This window comes from Trachinotus anak, unplaced genomic scaffold, assembly GCF_046630095.1.
Source record: "Trachinotus anak isolate AG129_WGS33_773 ecotype Australia unplaced genomic scaffold, CSIRO_AGI_Tana_v1 ptg000019l, whole genome shotgun sequence".
Classification (NCBI taxonomy): domain Eukaryota; kingdom Metazoa; phylum Chordata; class Actinopteri; order Carangiformes; family Carangidae; genus Trachinotus; species Trachinotus anak.
Window position 1 is genome coordinate 15,423,628 of NW_027273870.1, and position 19,485 is coordinate 15,443,112.

Genomic DNA, 19,485 nt, shown 5'->3' on the forward strand with positions numbered 1-19,485 from the left:
TAGTATTCATCCTGGTGAAGTATCAATGTCAAGTTCAGCATTACTCACACGTCTGCCTGGCTTCGCAAAGCTGACAGCAAACAACAGCAACGTAAAGTGACACAACAGTGCAGCATACCTGTCAGGCTCAGTGTAATGAAAAAAAAGAGAAAGGTGATGGAAAATCTGTGGAAACTGTGACCCCCACCCCACGCCTGTCTGCTGCTCCCAGTTCCTGTACATGCAGTACAATGCCATCCAACTTCAGAACATTATCGGACAATGGAAATTACTCAAGTAACACTTCCTCTACAGCTGGCCAGAGTGACCGACTCCCTTCTTGACAGCGGCTCAGCTGCTAAAGCCGAGAAGGATGCTCCAAAATGTTTCCAGTTTATCACTGAACAAAGTTTAGAATGCATGCTTAGTTTTGATTTTCTTAAATAGTATAACAATCCGTGAAATGTTCACTGCTTTGAGATATCAATGAGGCCATGAGGTCACACAGAATTTTACAAATTAAACATGAGCCTTAAAAGATGTGGTGGAGGATTCACAGTTTTATTAAATACATCCTGCTCTCACCTACATTACAGAGTCAGTGGGTCTCAGGGGCCTTAAGCGGAGACACATTGGACCCATGAAGATTTTTCTTTCTCAATATTGCTGTCATCTGCCTCCCTCTCTGACTCCTCTGTCTCTCTGTCAAACCACCTGTCTGCGTCATGTGGCGGCGCTGCTCTGATTGTGGTTGCCTTGGCCTGGCTCTTTCCCTCCATTCACTCCGGCAGCTGCAGCTTGTGCGGCCACGCTCCTACAGGCCTTGATATCCATAATTTATACACATGCGCACACGCAGATACACACAGCATGTGCCACACTCAGCATACACTGCCCAGGGGCTACACCAGACTTTAAGCTCCAATTAGCAGAGCCAGAGGCCAAACTAAATCTTGGGGGAGCCTCTCCGGAGGTGACTCAGACTGGAAACAACTGTTTATCACATATATTTTCAGTAAGTGTGTGTGTTCGTGTGTTGCAAAAGGGTGTGAGTGTGCCTTTATATGTGTCAGTGCACATACAGTATATGTGCACGGGCACGGCCAAAGCTCAGCTCAGATATGCCCGTGCACATGGTGAGTGTGTTTTAAAAGCGCCAGTGTTTCTTTATAAATGCACACAGTGAATCTTTGGGTGTGTGCTCATGCACATGTCCAATGTGTGCGTTTGAGCACTTGTGTGTGTGTGTGTGTGTGTGTGTTTGTGCACTGGCATGTTGAAGGCTTTATTGAGGCTTTTGCACAAATTGCACTGGGGTAGTGTGTGAGTGCTCTTTCCCATACTCACACACCCCTCTTCTTCAGTCTGTTCCAGCCTGTCTGGTTTCTGCTCGGTCATTCCCTCTATGTCTGTATCTTCTCTGGCTTTCAAGCCCAGCTCAACTGGCTGATAAAATCAGAGCATGTTCCGCCTGCCCAGTGTTTCCTCAGTATCACATTCTCTCTTTGTTTTCCTCTCTACCACTCTCCAAGGCCAGGGAGTGTGTGTGTGTGTGTGTGTGTGCATATGTTTGTGTGTGCGTGTGCCCATACCACATAATTGGTCTTGATATCAAAGCCTCATATCTCCAGAGGGTCTCACAAGGCTTCTCAGGCAACCTAGAGAGGACCTGATATCGCTGCATTTCCCAGATTATCTCCCCATTGGGATACACTGGGTTGAAGGGGAAACGAAGCCGTGGCCATGAAAGTTACGCTTAATCTGTTCTAGCGATATACTGGCCTCAGTTCAATGACTCACTCCGTTTTATCGGGTTTTCAAGAGAAGCGCTTCCATTTCAAAATGGCTCCTGAGCATCCTTTGTTTTAAATTCCATTTTAGTTGGCTTTGCTTTTATTATTGAATTAAGAAAATGTACATATGATTCCAGGTTTAATTGCTTTGTTAGGCTCGCTCTATTCCCCACAGCTTTCTGCACGTGATTTCCCTGAAAGTCAGGATGAGTTTCATTGTGTTTGTTACAGCTGCCATGTCGGCCACAGCTAAGGTGTGGTAAGGCTGAGTGTGCATTAAAGTGTCACCGGGGAGAGTTATATCAGGACAGCATGCAGCATTTGAAGGTTTTGGTTGTTCAGTCCCGCACGGGGAGAGAGCTGCAAGCCAAAATGGTGAAACACCTGCAAGTTAGAGCGATCTACTGACATAAAAGTGACTTGATGGCTTCCACGGAGATGCTTCTCAATGCACTCCTTGTCCCTTACTGATACTTGAGTGCTTCATAGACCGAATACCTTTCAGCACACTCTCTCTGATTCTCGCTCTCCCTCTCACACACACATGCATTCAGGCACTTGAGGTTGTATGTGTGGACACTCTGAAGAATGTGTAGGCAGCGCACACAGGCACACAGACTCTGTTTTGCTACCCCTGCCACAGCTACCATGTTAGAAAATTACTTCTGGACTTCAAACAGACTTTCCCCTGACACCTCTATACCGCCTCTCCCACCTTGTCACCTTGTTTGCCCTTCTGCCTTTCTTTCTCTCTTCTCTTCCCCTCTCTATTGCTCTCCCTGTTTTTCTCTCCCTTCCCATCCCTCTTGAAAAAGTCCCTCAACACAAAGGAAAACCACTTTGACAAGAAAGACAATGGTAGGGAGTTGTTCCCCCTTCTCCCCCTCCCCTTTGCTTTGGAAAGTGTTAAATAACAAACACGGTTTATTTATTATTCTCCCACGTCACTCTCTTCATATCTCAAATGTTGTGATTCCATTTCCATTTTTTTCTTCGACCTTTTCATTCCTCGCATTACTCCTCACTCCCTATGCTTCTCACCCTCATTGTCACTTTTTCTTTCTCCCTCACCATCTGTTTTAGTTTTCATGGCCCTTTCCTGTTTTTCCATTCACTTTTTTCTTTCCCCAGCTCAGGGAAAAGGTGGGGTCAAGACTTAAAGGCAGGGGCTTATGTGGTGTAGCATGCTGCCTGTATTTTACAGTATGTAGTCTATATTTTGACCCTTCTCTCGACCAAGTTTGCCGGGGCTGCAGGCTATAGAAGCACCCTTAGTCTCAAGACTAAGCAACAGCCTTCATTGGCCCGAGGGATCCTAGGTGCACTATCTTTGTAAACACACAACTATGTACCAGCCCGGTGTGCACACACACCAATGAATAGACATGCATGCATGCATGAACATGCGTGCTTGCTCATGCATGCAATGCTCGCACGCCCTCTCGCCCATGCACAGAAACACACACTCCTGCTCGTCAGTTCCCAAGCTTGGTCAACTTCTTCTGGCAGCCTGTCTCTTTAGAACTGAGTCTCAGTCTTCAAAGCACCAGGCTAGTGTGCCAGTGTGTGAATGCATTTGTGTGTATATGTGTGTACACGTGTGAAAATGCGTACATCTATAGATGCATGCTTTTGTATGTGTGTATGTGTGCTAGCAAAGCGTGCACCCGCGTGTTTGAACCATTCACACGGGAGCCTGCAAAGAAACCTCTGAAGTTCAGTCCCTTGAATTATAGAAAACCTCTTGAATCAGACCCTGCAATCTAGTGCGAGCCATGTGCTACAGTCCAGGGGTGTGTAAAGTAGTGAAGTGTGACATACAGTCTGGTGTTTTGTTTTGTTTTTTTTACCTTCACTTTACCGTTCTTCACCATTTGAGTCTAATCCGTCTCTGTAAACACACAAGGAGAAGAAGAGCGAGGCAGAACACATAATGATAAACGCTCTAACCCGACAGAAATCCTCCATTTTTATCATTATTCCAGCCCAGTGACTCTACATAAGTACAAAAACAGTATTATCTGCTAAATTGAAGTTTTGCACCAAGTCTCGACTGTGTGTTTTGTGTGTGTGTGTGTGTTGTAATGTAGAGGTGGACTCATCAGGATATTAACAATTATATCTTGATATTATATCTATCTCTGACTTTTCCTGTCTCTATCTGTTCTCTCGTCAATTTGCCTCCATTAACTATCCTGCTTCCTACTGAATGAGGTCATATCTGGAAGTGTCCTACTTAATGTGTGCGTGTGTCTGTGTGCGTGCGTGTGTGTATGCATGTGTGCGTGTGCTGCCACCCCCATATAGTCACCACAGTTACAGGAGATGCCCTGCGGCACCCTAGGGGCCCAACTGTCACCCTTGCTCAGTGCGGTAATTAGGGACCGAACACATGCATGCATTTGCACACATAAACACACACTCACACGCACACACGTGCACACACACACACACTCACAGACGGATGCATATAACATAAAAGTGAAGATACACTTAAAAACTGACAGATCCTGCGACAGAAATGAACACAAATGTTCATCACATAATACGTTTGTCCGTCGCACATTCTCCTCCGTCCACCCGCTCACACACCAATATACCTTCATCCTGACTGACAACTGTTGTTCTCCTGAAACCGCTGTATTTCCACATGTCAAAGTCTCCACTGTGTGGCCCTTTTCTCCTGTCGCCACAGCTCTGCTAACCTTAGTTATCATGCTTCACTGAGCACCTAAGCTACATGGCTGCCTGAGAACGGTTGGAGAATGGTCTAGACACCACAAACCCGCTCTTATTTCCTTCTCTCTCTCTCCCACATACACATACAGAGTCTGACACATCCAGAGACTAACATGTGAGTCAGTGGCTCAGACATGCTCGCATGTAGACAGTGACTGACTTCCTGACTGACTTGATACTTAGACATTGACATTGAAGTGCAGACCAGGACACCAGAAACAGCCCTCCTCCTCACGCACATGCACATACATGCATCCACACAACAGCATGCATTTTTTTGTGCTTCATGAGGTGAGGCTGACTAAATCCTATAAGACAGTGTCTCTGTTTGGTGTGGCTCCATCGCCTTGACGGCGATGGTGTCTTACACGCTCCTGTGCTTTTCACCAACCAGGAGAGACAGCTCAGCTGTCTGAAATGCTACTCGTCTTTTAGCTTTTAGGAGGATTTGGAGTTTCTGCAAGCAGGTGGTCTTGGATTAAACTGTGGAGGAAGAGGTGTCAAATAGAGAAATGCACACACGCACACTCAGATTTAAGGCAGAGAGAAACACAGGGATGCCAGCAGAGGAATGTTGCTAGGTGGAATCAGGAGGAAGACTCCCTGAGTGTGTCCTGGAATCGGACGATATGGAAGTTGCCATGGTTACCAGTGGAAGAGGAGAGGGGAGGAGAGGGGAGGAGAGGAAAGGAGAGGAGAGGAGCGATGGTGGAGCTCAAAAACTGTACTTGGCTGTCAGCCTGCTAGCAAGATAGAGGGCATAAAGGGTTTTTGTGCATTATTTGTGAGCCACTTTGTTTAATAAAGCACAATATTATGATTATTATAAAGCACACTGTTTCTTGTAAAACAGTTGGTTATCCCAAAAATTAATGTTCTGTAGGGTAAAAATATAATTCAAATATGATTTCCCGTGAACAAAAAGACGAGTTTTAAAAACGTGCTTTTTAAGGCTGAATTAACGTGCATCACACATCCAGCTTCCATCCAGTTAGGATTTACACTAATTTCATTTTCACCTAAAAAAAAAAACAAAACAACCTCCAGCAGCCATATAGAAGTCGGATTGCTCTCTCCTCAGCAAATTAAATTTGGTGTTGACACCCTGACAGTATTTTCCACACACTTCACATGCAATTCAGTTATTTTCATATCATATGTTCTGTTCACAATGTCACATAAATTATACGAGGTGCCATTTGCGTACAGCTCTGTGTGCAGAGAGCAAGTTTGCAACCACCTGATTTTTAAAACATCTTTTATCTGTTCAGCGAAATGTGCCAGTGCGAGCGGGTGAGTTTATTGACTCGACTGCAGTTTGTCGGGATTGGAGACGGAAAGAAAATTTTATTTACTCTTCAAGTAAACTTGACTCGAGTGAGTTCAGATCATCTCCCTATCAGTCATTTTCTATCACTGACATCTTTCATGCATGGGAATGTCAGGTGTAGTTCATTTGACAGAAGCTACATATCGGACACACAGCATTTCTATGACATGCTCAGAAAGAATGGGAGAATTATGAGCGAGAGTGACATCCTCCAGCCAAATATTAATAATGCAGCACATTTCAAAGCTTTTTCCCAGTAGGGAAAACAACATTATTTTACCTGTGGCTTGTCTGACAGGCTGTTCGAGAGCTGACAGACACACAGGGACCGCCGAGAAGTGTATTAGTGTTTGTGTGTCTGTGCGTTTCTGTGTATGTGTGTGGGAGAAGAAAAAAAAAAAAAGAAAAAGCGAGACACATCTGTCATTTCTTATTCTAAGTGTGGTATGGCGGTGCTGGCATAGGATGTAATGCTTCTGCTTCACTATACCCCATGGTATATAGACACATACGCAGATTTACTCACACTCACACCTGTCTGTGTTGCTCCTCTTCTTTTACCTCTGTCAATCACAATCCCTGCGTCACTCTTCAATTACTTACCACCTCACAGTTCCCTCTGCATCCTCTCATGCTCTCACCCGTTCGACATCCATTCCCATCACTCCATTTGTCCACCTCCGAACAGCCCACTGTATATGTGTGTGTGTAACCACATCAGGGAGCTGAAACGAGGCCAGTAGTGGGAGAATCTCATATGTCTGTGTGTGTGTATATGTGTGTGTGTGAGAGAGAGAGAGAGAGAGAGAGATAGAGGGAGAGTGTATGGGCAGCCGAACAGCTTTTTATCCTGTAGCAAGATACAGTAACTACGCTCTGTCTGCTGTCGAATGGCTTCCCTGAACTCCTTCAGGACATAAAGAGCCCTGTGAAAATCACTTCCTCTCCCTTCCTTTTGTTATTTTCACAAACCGTCTCTTATTTTATGTTTTTCCGACTGCTCAACTCCTTCTGCTTAATTTTTCCCAGTTTGGGGATTTCAATGTAATTTCTTTTGAGAATGTGTTACAAGCTTATAAAATCTGTCATCTTTCTTACCATGGGAAATATTTTTAGGCTTACAAGACAAGAATTTTTACAATGCTGGATACATTCAGTTTTTATGGAGAATTTTGACTGCTGATATAATGTAATTGATGGTGGCAATAATTCTTGTCAAGTTGTGTTTACTGAGATAGTTTGTTGAACTAGATGCCGTCTAAATTTTTTTTGTTTTGTTTTTTTTGTTTTCTATTTCCAGCTGAACTGCAGCTAAATGAAATAACAGTAAACACTGGAGGAAACATTTGGGATTTACGAAGAAACAATTTCTAAAGGTCACTACATTTTAGACAACACTGAGAATAGACAAAAATGTATTCTTGATCACAGAAAAGGTAAAGAGGTGATCACAAGACAAACACATTACATAACTGAATATCGCTATGCAGCTTGACATCAACTCCGTCACCATCCCTCTTTATATTTCAGTCTGCGTTGAGCTAGCAGCCCACCATTTCCTCCATAGTCTGCCTTATTCTAGGTTTATGTATGAGTCCAGCTGTCAAGACCAGAAAATGTTTTTCCAGTCTGTTTTCTGCAAGTTACCTCACAGCGTGGGTGAGCAAGCCGAGGAAAATGAGATGGTGACATTATGCGCACCATGAGTCCATATTGCATGTTCCGACCAGTGCACAACTCTCACAAGGAGCGCTACCAGGAGATTTCTCAGTATTCTGAACCATCAATGTTCCTGCTGCTGTGACAAGAGAAAGCAGAAGGTGCTCAGTAATGCAGTTAGAAAACATGTTGCAAGGTAGCGCAGGGATTGTAAGCTCTGTTCACCAATATTGTAAAAAGAAAGAAAAAATAAAGAAAATATTTTAGCAGTGTCCAAAGTCTTCTCAGTCTCTTACTCACTAGCCCCCACTAAGTTAAACAGACGTTGTAAGTGTGGTGAAGTAGTGATCTGTGAACATTTTACTGATTTATACTGCCTTCAGTATCAACTGTGACATGGGAAATACGGTTAATTAACAACATCATTATGTTAGGAAACATAATTTGGTCACAGTTCTGTTTCCTCCAAAACAAATTTGTTGCAAATTAGTTAATAAGCTAAATACAGTGTATAGTAGACGGGGAGAGATTTCAGACACAGCGTGTTTATTCTTTGATAAATGTGATGGGACTGTATCTGTGTTTCTACAGTGTGTAATAATAATAATAATAATAATAAGTTGAATTTAGAGAGCCAAAGTGAAACTGTAACTTCTGGGTTCTGCAACCTCATTCAAAATCACCCTGATAGTCATAACAGCACTGAAAATCCAGCCCTGGAACAGAGCTTTCAGCCTTTTTTAACTGTATGTCCTGTGGTTCGCTTCATGCGACTAGGTCATTTTTTTTTCCTTATCTTATATCATTGTTAATTTAATATCTGTGTATTTTAGCCACCTTTAATGAACACCATTTCCCATAATTGCAAGGCCTTCGAGGGCCATGGGTGAGTGAAGAGGCCCCAGTACAGCAGGGCGGAGTAGAAGTTTTTAGAGAGCAGGGATTACAACTAAAAAAATGACTTCAGAAGAGAGCTTTCGCTGCAACTTTAAGAGAGATTTAAGAAATGCTGAAAGAGAGATTGCACTGAGTTAACATCATGTCTGCAAACAATTCTGTTTACTGAATTAATCATGAAGATAAATGCTAAATCTCTTAAAAATAACATCTGAGGCAAATTCGATTTGAGCCATTTAAAGCTAGTGGTAACTCACGGTCTACATACTAGTTTTTTTTCTGGATCTTTCAGTTGTCATCGGGTTGGTTCAGGTGTTGTCACATGACATGAGGAGATATTATCAAACTTTGTATGTCCATGCAGCTTAATAATGAAGATTATATTGGCTGTAGCTTGGACAGAGGGATAAGTTGGTCATTAATTGTGGAGCGGGCGCTTCAATGACCCTGACACTTCCTGTCCTCATGGTGAAGTGTCCCTGAGCAACATGTTCAACCACAAACCCCAAATGTTCCACTTCTGCTCTGGAGTGTTTGTGTGTTCGTACAAGCTTCCGGCAGCGCAGTCTACTGTGTGTGTACGTGCTTGTTTGTGTGTTTACGGGATTCATTCCAGAAAGTTTGTATGTGTTAAACATGTTCACACAGTGTTGCAGCTGACACAGACAGCGCTGTGGAATGGTTTGACTGCATTCGAATGTTGATTCCAGAGGACTGTGCCGAGGCTTTGTGCGTCACTCACTCTCAGACACCTCTTTCAACTCGTGAGGATTAGTTCCCAGCTCTCACTTGCTCTGTAATTATATAGTTCTTCAACACATCTGCACTCGAGCACATACACACACACGCGCAGGCGGGCAGACGCGCACAACACACGCTCACAAATATTTATTCCATTTTACATCTGCATCACAGACACGTGCATGAATGCGCTAGCACATATGCACGCTCATACCCACACACATACACACACACACACACACACACACACATACACATGCTCCATCAGCCAGCGTCAGCCTCATCAAATCATCAGTCAGTCAGTTATGTTTATATGAGGGATGGAGACAGAGACAGAGTGAAGGGAGGTCTGCCAAACAAAGTGAAAAACATCAGAGACAATAACAACAACAGCACCCACTGCAGCATCGCAGCTTTCTCTTTCCCTGCCTGCTACAGCTCAGCTTTGTTAGTGAATAGTTTGTTTGTGTGTTTGTGTCTTTGTGTGAATGTGTGTCTGTCTGTGAGTGTGTGTGCGTGTGCGCGCGCGTGTGTGTGTGTGTGTTGCACATTGCAGGGAAGAAAGCCAGCAGGCAAGGCGGTATCCAGGCCACTGCCTTGTTTTGATGTGGCCATGCTAATTAAAAAAAGGAGCTTTTCTGCCAACACTAAGAAAAACATGCAAGAAAACTATAGAGCCGTTTTGGTATTTGAAAATATGGAATAAAAGGTATAGGTTGTAAAGGTAAAGGTGTGTGTGTCCATGTGTGTGTGTGTGTGTGTACATCTGCATTGACCATGGGTCAGGATGCAGAGAGGATGTGGATTGGGAATTTCTGCTGATGTTTTTATGTTTTGTTAGGCTGGTGGATAAACACATTGGCAGAGCAGGCACAAGGGTAACAGATTAAAAAAAAAAAAAAAAAGAAGAAGAAGCTGGAGGTACTGGGGACATGAGGGAGTCTTTTTTGGATCTGACTCAGACTACTGGCTCAGACAGAACGGTGACGTCAGCACAGGCTTTACGAAGGATGGAGGGATTGAGGGAGAAACAGAGGGAGGCTAGAGATGACGCCCTGAGGGAGGAAGGGATGAGAAAGATATTAAGGAGGGAGAGAAGACAGGCAGAGGGAGAAAGAAGACAGCAATAAGAGGCCTACCACATATATCTGGGTGTGACTTCGAAAACTGCAGCTAAGTGGGTTTAAGATAGATAAACAGACTGAAAAAAAAAAACAGACAGTGGGAATGAGAGACAAAGAAAGAGGAAGGGAGAGGAATAATTCCTTGGTTGGAAGGATGAAGACAAAGGCTGAGAAAGAAATTGGTTTATTATCTTGGCTTAGAGAGTATGGGGAGAGGAAAAAGAAAGGTAGCGCAGACAAAAATAGACAGAGAAAGAAGGAGTGATAGCAGATAGATAGAGCGCGCAAGGGATTATGTCAAATCTTTGCTCTATACCCTCTATTTAAAATACCAGTCAATAACCTTCAGTGTTTTATGACTCAGCCATGAAAGACCCGAGAACGGAGCCCTTTTTTGCAGAATCATAAAGCAGAAATAAACACACACGCACACACTCACACACAACACACACACACACACACTTTCTCACACACACAACTTGTGCAAAACCTAAACTTTCTCCCTTTTTGCTGTCTTCAAACACATCTGCATATTTTCTTTTTCTCCTGCACTGCCTGTTCCCTGCATCAAGGCTTTTTTTTTATAACATATTGTATTTCAGTTATTTATGCTTTCTGTTGACCTCATACAGTGACTTTTAGATGTCGTTTGGTTTCACTGCCCAAATCACAAGCATCGGCTGGAATTTTTTATCCCTTCTTCTTGAGGAATGAGACTTTTTTTTTTTTTTTTTTTTTTACAAAGCCCCTGGAGCCTCTCGGTGTCACCAGAGTTCAGGTTTCTTCTTCTTAAAGTTTGTGTGTGGAAATAATTAATCCTACACTTGCACCTGTGGCAGTGCTTCTGAGTCCAAAGTCCTAAGAGAAGCAGCTCGCTCTAATCGCTTGCCTTCGTCTGCCACAGCGTCTGATGCCAGATGACATCATAACCAGCGGAAGGTTTTTTTGTTTTTTTTTACGCCACCATTAAACGGGGCTTCGCGTTCTGATTCACCACTGTGGGCCAGCCAGTCGTGTCCATCGGTGGGTGTTGTGAGCAAAGTTGTGGCGCCCTGTCAGTTTTGTGCCCCCCCCCCACCAGTCCACAACTTGCACTGATGACAGGTGACCGATGATGAAGGCACCGGGGCAAGAAATTAAAAAGCACAGAGGCGAGAAAAAGGAAGGGAGGGAGAGAGGAGAGACAACTGGCGGGTATTGTTATTAGAATATGACAGACATAGCAACACATTGAGTTTTAAACCTTTTAAACTCCAGTAACCCCTCACTTGACCACGGGCACACTGGTCAACAGACACAGATATATGTCACAGTAGGTAGTTCTCCGTAGCATACATTACTTCTGTGTGTTATATCTGAATATTGGATAAAAATTAAATTAGCTCTCATGCATATTTCATTATGCAAATTGTTGAATGTGATACTGAAAGAAAAGAGACTTGAGGGCTTTGGCATGCTCATTAAAAATATCTCAATGGAAGAATCAGAATGTTTTTAATATAAATGTCGCCTGTTTGACAGGTGCGCAGAGAGGGAAGGAGGGAGAGACAGAACAGTTGTACTAATTGAAAGGAAATATTCAGATGAGCAGAGAAGTGGCTCATCAGCCTTCTTAAAATAAGCCTTTTCTCCTCATGTGTCCTTTGTCCCTATTCTCGCACGTAATATATTCTTCATTCAGGTTATTTCAGTAATTTATTTAAACCAGGGAACGCCATTGAGATAAAGTGGCACTCCAGGGTGGGGTAACATTTTCTGTTATTACATGCATCTATCATGATAATATATGGGCTCCAACTGTCCCCCCCAACAAATCATCTTTGGTTGCGAGGAGCCGCCTTGGCATGTTTAATTACAAACACTTCCACATAAATGTCATGCATGCGTATTTATAACTGCACACATACATGCATGCAAACAGGAGCACATAGCACATATACACACAGAGTGGCGCCTCGCACGACCTGCGTTAATAAGAGTGAGAAATACTTACTTTTTGTGTGTCAGAGGAGAAGGCCCCTGTGATAATTAGAATTAATTATGTGGAGTCTGGGCTGAAACACTCTTAAAGTCATAGGTTGTTGTTCTCACTGCACACACACACACGCACACACACACACACACACACACACACACACGTACAAACACCAGAAGTGTCCTTGTGCAACAACTCTTCAGTGGCCACTGTGGATCACCTTGTGTATAGCTGAACCACATGATTCTATTAGTATAATGTTCACTGCAGTTGTACCAGTAAGGACATATTGCCTGCTCTCTTGTCAGTCTAAAGGGTCCTTACACACAGATGACTCTTGAATGCTAGGGTGAATGCAGTGAATTATATGAGTGGATTTAACACATCTATGTAACTGGATGTTTTCAACTGACATATCTGCCTCTTTACCCATCTAACCCCCCGTGTAGATGCAACAACCGTACCCAGTGTGCAGTGGTGGCCGGGCCTGACGTCTTCCCTGACCCCTGCCCTGGCACATACAAATACCTGGAAGTCCAGTATGAGTGTGTCCCGTACAGTAAGTACTTTTTTATTATTTCAACATTTTTTGATCTCTTATCTCTATAACGGCAGTACTGTTATCTATATATTTGACTACACTCATGTCCAGTAAGATAAGTCATTCATAAGTTATAATCAGTCAACTGTGACTTTCTTTAAAATAATCAGAATTTAAGATCTTGATAAATATTTGTTTTCTAAATTTAGATTAGTTTCTCAACAGCATGCAGTTTTAAGCAAAAATGAACATCAGTGGTTTGTGTGCCAGGGTAAGTTCATATGGGAGTCTATGATGACACAGCTTTCTGGGAAAGTCTGAGGGAGGAGGCATGAGAGAGAAGGACAGGCTCAAATGATGACAGATGGTGATATGACCTTTGACCATGTGATAACAGACTGGGAGGTCGTATTCACTGAAGTGTAACATTCATGGGACATGGTTGTAAAATATCCCAAAAACTGTGAACCTATTTTTCTTTTTTCCCAGCACAGTTTTCCTCCAAATCTAGGTTATAGCTCACTGCATAATAAAAACAGTTGGCGATGTGGTTTAAAGACATTTATTTGTCCTTCATGTTTATTTCACACTACATTTTAGCCTCGAGGGTTTGTCCAAAGGCAAAGCTAAAATGCAATTCTGTTTCATGAAAAAGCCAAATCTCAAGTGATTCTCCTCATGCTTCCTCTCATTAGTTACTTTACTATCACAAGAGGCATTAAAAAATATTTTATTCTCATGGCAATTATGATTAATTTTTGCCACATGTTGGGATGGAAAACAAACCAAGCAGGTGAAAACTCAATTGTGATTTGAAAAAAAAAAAAAAAAGCAGTATGCCAAAATTATATTACATAAAAATGCAATGAAAGAGGACATATTACTCATTACATAAAGAGTACAGGCACTGGAGTGAGGAGAGGGGACAACTTTCTCAGTCCAATAGAAGACCTACTGCACTTTATTTTGTAGCAGATCACTAATATACTGTATTTTCAGATGAAAACAAGTCGTAAGTATAAAGTTGAACTGAATACTTCAGACTACTCCAATGTTACCTGAGCTTGATCTCTTTGTAAAGATCACAGAAACATAGGTTCAAGAAGTAGTGCTATGTTGTGAAATGAAAATGTGTCCATTTTTGTACACCTGCAGTACTGCATGTCCTACTGTTGACATGCTTTGTTTGATATAAACATCTCAAGTTTAGGAGTTGAGGTATAGTTAGGCTTTATTTACAGCAAAAAAAAAAAACTTTTTTCTCAAAATAGTTGAAAACAGACTGAGCCTCACTTGTTTCGAATACATTTGAAGTGAAACTACCCTGTTTTGAGTTATTGTCGGCGGCAGAATTTGCTTTATGTTTATTATTAACTTTTGAGTTAAAATATTCAACTTTTTTTTTTTTTCACCACCTTTTTCATCATCCCGCAACTGGAAGTGAGTGTCATATATGGGCTCTGTCACAAACTTGTCTGATTGGAAGAAATATTTCGAACCTAAAGTTCTGCATAAATCACTGGCACGCATTTGGATTCCTTTTGTCGAACGCTGTCTGAGTGTACGGTCTTGGCATCATGGTCCATGCAGACGGCCAAGGTGATCTCCCTCACTGAAGCATTCAATTATGTCTGGCTAAACGGCTCTTGCCTGGCGTCTAGAATGACCGGCAGATTAAATAATAGGACTATCAGAGCCCTCTCTGGAGCAGATGGAAACACAACCTGATACCTGCTTAATGCCCCGCCAGGCTCGTGCGTGCGCACTCGCACAGCAGACACACTCGCGTAGGCATCAAGACGGGGACGTTTGTCCGTGTGCGTTCTCGCTCCTTCATGTCTCATCCGTTCATCTGAAACCTGCCTGCGCATTCTGTCTTCATCTTCGATAATCCTGCGCCACTGTGTGAGAATACAGCACCGCTCATTTCATGGGTTCATCACTGTGAGGAACAAACAGTAGCTTTGGAAAAAAAAAAAAAAAAAAAAAAAAAAAAAAATAGACAACATCTGAAACCAAAGAGCTCAGCTAGCAGAGGGAGGAAAAGAGAGAGAGAGAGAGAGAGAGAGCCTCTGACAGTACATTAGCAGTTTCCGTGTACTGACTAAGTGTTTAGGCTGGATCAGGTAGCGCTCTGATACACTACCTGGCTCCTGTGGGTGTGTTTAGCCTTGAGAAATGTTGCACAACGTTGCAAAGAAAAATATGTTGTGTAAAGGTGAAACAAGTCCTTGGGTACCCTGACTCCGCACTTCACATTGTTTCGTTTGAGAATCTCGATCTGTTGCGTGGCTCGACCCTCCGTAGAACCCTCACATCACATCCCTCAAATATTTATGAAATCAATTTTCTTTGAAAGGCGTAATGATGTCTGAACCTTAGAACAAGATACTCCTGTTGGCTGACACTCAGGCCGGAGATCCAGCGGTCTGCGGTGAAGCTGACGTGCTCGACGTAGCAAACCAACGCTGTCAGCCGCGCTGTTGTGAAAGATAGGGTTTTTTTTTTTTGTAAGACATTAAGTGGTGAAATATCTCTCAAAATGTGGCCATAAATCACGACAGATCAATAAAAGAGGGCCTGTTCTCTGACATATATATATATATATATATATATATATATATATATATATATATATATATATATATATATATATGACGCTGCGAACAACTAACAAATCATCATATTTACATTGGAAGGGTGCGTTGGCTTTAGTGCGCTCAAATGACTATAACATCAAGGGACATCCATAAGTCAAACAGGTCTCCCACGACTGGTCGGGCTGGCTGTTGAGTGTAAACACCTGACCCCTAGTGATCACCCCTGAGGCCAGGGCGTCGCCAATCACAAACTCATTGCGCGGAAAGAAAATGAGCCGAGCCCCAGAGAGACCCCACTTCATCCAGTGGAAGTGCTTTTCACTGACGTTCAGGCAGAGCTGGTATGTTTCCCCACTACATAGATATATTGTAAACAAATCTCAAAGCGGGTTGTAGAACAGGTAATTAAATTATGTACGGTTCAGTTTTCAGGGAGATTTCGTCCCTTCCTTTTTTTTTTTTTTTTTTTGGCTTGCACCACCTTCACAACTCTTCATCTCTCCTCCCCTGCACTGCAGGTTTTTTTGGCTCTTTTCCAGTGCTAAAATCAAGTGCTCTCTCACTTTCTCTCTCCGGCTCTCTGTGGTACGAGTGTGTGGCGGTCGTGTGCCAAACTAGCCAGCTAGCTTTGGCAGTAATTAGCCACCTGTGTATACTCGCTCATCGCACTGCAGGCGGACTATAAATATCCATACATTAGCACGCCGCTGGACTGGAGTGTTTCTCCCAGGCAGCTCTCGTGCAGGATACATTTAATCTCCACAAATATGCCATGTGCTACAGAAGAAAGATATATGATGATATGTATTGTTTCATTCATGTTCATTCATTAAAACAAAGGCAGGAACACTGGGGACTATGTCTATCCATCCCCTCATCTACATGCAGTAGACCCTGGCTCGGCAACTGCCCGTATGAAGCAATTAGCCCATTACCACATTTAATGTATTAATCAGAAAAGCAAGTGATATGTTATGCAATACCCACGCAGTCTATTTTGGACAATAGAACTTGGCTCTGTAGGAAAGCTAATTAAAAGATAAAATCACCTTCTTGTCTGTCCAATTAAAGACTTCTGTCAGATTGGACCCTTGGAATAACTTCATCATGATGACATGAGAGGATCTCTGTGTGTGTGTGTGTGTGTGTGTGTGTGTGTGAGCGTGTGTGTGCGCGCGCATGTTGTCGTGGAAACAATCGCTTGCAGCCAGGATTTTGTCCCTGTGCGTGTGTGTGTATGTGTTGCTGTGTGTCTCTCCATATGTGCATGTACAGTATATGTATGTGTCAGTGTGTGTATGTGTGTGTGTGTGTGTGTGTGTGTGTGTACACATATGCAGGCGTTTTTTGTGCTTCCCAGAGAGAGCGAGAGAATATGGAAAGGAACCAGGAAGACAGAAGGAGAGGGAGAAGGAGTGAGGGAGCGAGAGCGACAGCTGAAACAGAGATAGAGAGAAATAGGTTAGACGAGGCCAGCAGACGAGGAACAGAAAGAGTGAATTAACTGATAAAAGACAGCGGTAGAAATACAGAGGACGTAACAGAGAGGATGAATGAGGAGAAAGGCACAGCGTGAAATGACGAAAGACAGTGGAAGGTGAGGATGAGGGGATGGAAAGAAAGGAGAAAATAATGGAGAGAGAAAGATGAAAATGTCTGTGTCCATAAATGACCTTGGGCTTTGGCCCGGCTGAGCTGATTGGAGATCAGAGATAATAGTGGTAAGGCTGCTGTCGCCACTCGTCGTCTGCAGGAACACGCACGGTGTGCCCGCGCCCCACTCATACACACCTATTACACACGCTCATGAGCAGACACACTGCCTTTCGTCCTCGACGAATACCTCCTTAATAAACCATACGTTTTCAATAAAAATGCTAATTATCTTTACACTGCAGCACAGTCAGATTAACACTGTTTCTATAAGTGTGTGTGTGTGTGTGTGTGTGTGTGTGGTATGTTTCTGAGAAATAGAAATGGAAAGAAAGAGGGAAAAAGACAGAGAAGGCATCTGGGCTACAGTGTCAGAGCTGTTCATCTGATTCCAGAAATGTTCAAAAACGGAGAAGATCCTTACGCAGATATTAATGAATATTTATATGATTTTTAATGAATGTGAAACTAGACAGGCGACACATCCTCACAACAGGGCATTGCTGTTAGTGTTATTGTTCTGCAATTGTTTTCTGATATTCACTCAAAGCATTGCTTGGAATAATTGGGCAAAATAACTTTCTCTTCTGCAGCTGCAGAACTAACTATTCAGTAACGCAGTCTAAGTGGTTTTGGAAATGATCAGTCAAAGATACCGAACAGATAGAAACATGCCGCACCTCTGCAGAATTCAATTACGAGAGAAAGATTGAAAGAAGATGATTTCTTGTTGACGTCTTTGTGGAAACAAGGACATTTTCCGGCAAGTTGTCATCGGCCATATTGTGTCTCTTCCTCTTATAGCCACTCGTAGTGTCTGAATTAATACATAATAAGACTTCTCATCTCTTGTGCCATTGTGCACGCTTGAGCTAACCTCGACAAAAAGCTGGAGGTTTCAACAAATGTCTCACCAACCTGTATTCACCCTGTCAAGTCCTGTGCACTGAAAGACGAATGGCGGTGATTTGTGAGAAACTTTCATTTCTTAACCTTGTCATGGAGATTAAAAACAGATGCCTCACAAAAAAAAAAAAAAAAAAGATCCTGCAATGAGCTCACCAACAGAGGCATCCGATAATCTAGTGAAACAACGAGCAGCAATACAAATTGAATGACATTTGTTTGACATTTTGTGTGCCATTTGGTATACTTGTTGCCTCCACACTTTTTCATTTAAAATCTATTACTTGCTGGCAACCTTGAACCCTGCATGTTTTTCTTATGTGTCTGGGAGGTTGTGTAAGAGCCTCAGGTGATGTGCAGTCCTTGTTGTTCGGTGTCATTAATCCCCATCTTCTCAACCACAATGTGTCTCTTTGTATTGTTTATATGTGCGTGCATGTGTGTGCGTTTGGTACATCGATATCTGTCGTTCCATCTCAGACACACACACACACACCTCTGCTCAGACACACTATCTGCTTTCTTTCCCAGCTTTTCTCACAAGGGAACTGCTTCCTTGCGGTGAACCATTTTATATCTTAACTCGTAGCAGCCTTCTCACACATGCACACACATATGCACACACACACACACACACAGACACACACACACACACACACACACACAGACACACACACACACACATATCCACGCTTGTTTTAGGTTTAACACGATCTCCTTCCAGAGATTGCTTATTTATCGGGAGTTGTGCTAAGCCGCACCAGTTACCATGCATTTTTCATGAGCCTAGGATTTAATGGTTGCTTGTATGTGTGCGTGTGTGTGTGTGTATGTGTGTGTCCATGTGTTTCTGCGTGTCCCATATGTTTGTGTATATCTTGTGGTTGGTGATGAGTTTTGGCTTTAATGTGTTAAAGAATTTATGCATGTACTTTGCAATATGTAGTGCACTTGTGCTATATAGAAACGTGTGCCATTCGGATGTCCAAATGTTTTCGTTTGAGGACTCCTCTCCTCTCCTCTCCTCTCCTCTCCTCTCCTCTCCTCTCCTCTCCTCTCCTCTCCTCTCTTCTCTTCTCCTCTCCTCTCCTCTCCTCTCCTCTCCTTTCCTCTCGGGGGAACAGTTCCATTCAGCAGGTCTCTAACGGGACTTGAGGCACAAGGGCACTGCCTGCAGGATTAGGTTTCTGCCATGTTCACATTCCACTCAGTCCCCCGGGGAGAAAGGTGGAATGGAATTCATATGTTTAAGAGGCTCTGAGCAAGTGTGCACATTTCATTGCGGGGCGACATGAACAGCCCTCCGCTGAAAACTCCAAGGATAACACTTTGAATATAATAGACAGGGAATTTGTGTTGGGGTTGAAGCAAATCAGTGCATTCAGTATGCTTCCACCTCCACACACAGACGCTTGCACGCTCACACACAAAGTCACACGGAGTAGGTGACACAGACAAAGCATTGGCTCACCCACTGTGCATCAGAAAGCATTTTAATGTGGCAGTTTTGGCTGGTCCACTGAAATGCAATCCCAGTAATCAAATCAA

General features: G+C 43.0%; 1 protein-coding gene across 4 annotated transcripts in view; it reads left to right on the forward strand.

Annotated features, from left to right (window-relative positions):
• adgrl3.1 (adhesion G protein-coupled receptor L3.1) overlaps window positions 1-19,485 on the forward strand; it is a 108,405-nt gene that overhangs the window by 35,060 nt on the left and 53,860 nt on the right. For 2 of the 4 annotated variants that reach the window (XM_071503392.1, XM_071503394.1), the window contains exon 1: window positions 15,445-15,719. Coding sequence is in view for 1 of the 4 variants with exons in the window: in XM_071503395.1 (XP_071359496.1) it covers window positions 12,687-12,796 (110 nt within the window). In the remaining 3 variants the exon portion in view is untranslated. Of the gene's footprint in view, window positions 1-12,686; window positions 12,797-15,443; window positions 15,720-19,485 lie in introns of those variants that run through there. The other 2 variants (XM_071503395.1, XM_071503393.1) reach the window with 2 other exon arrangements.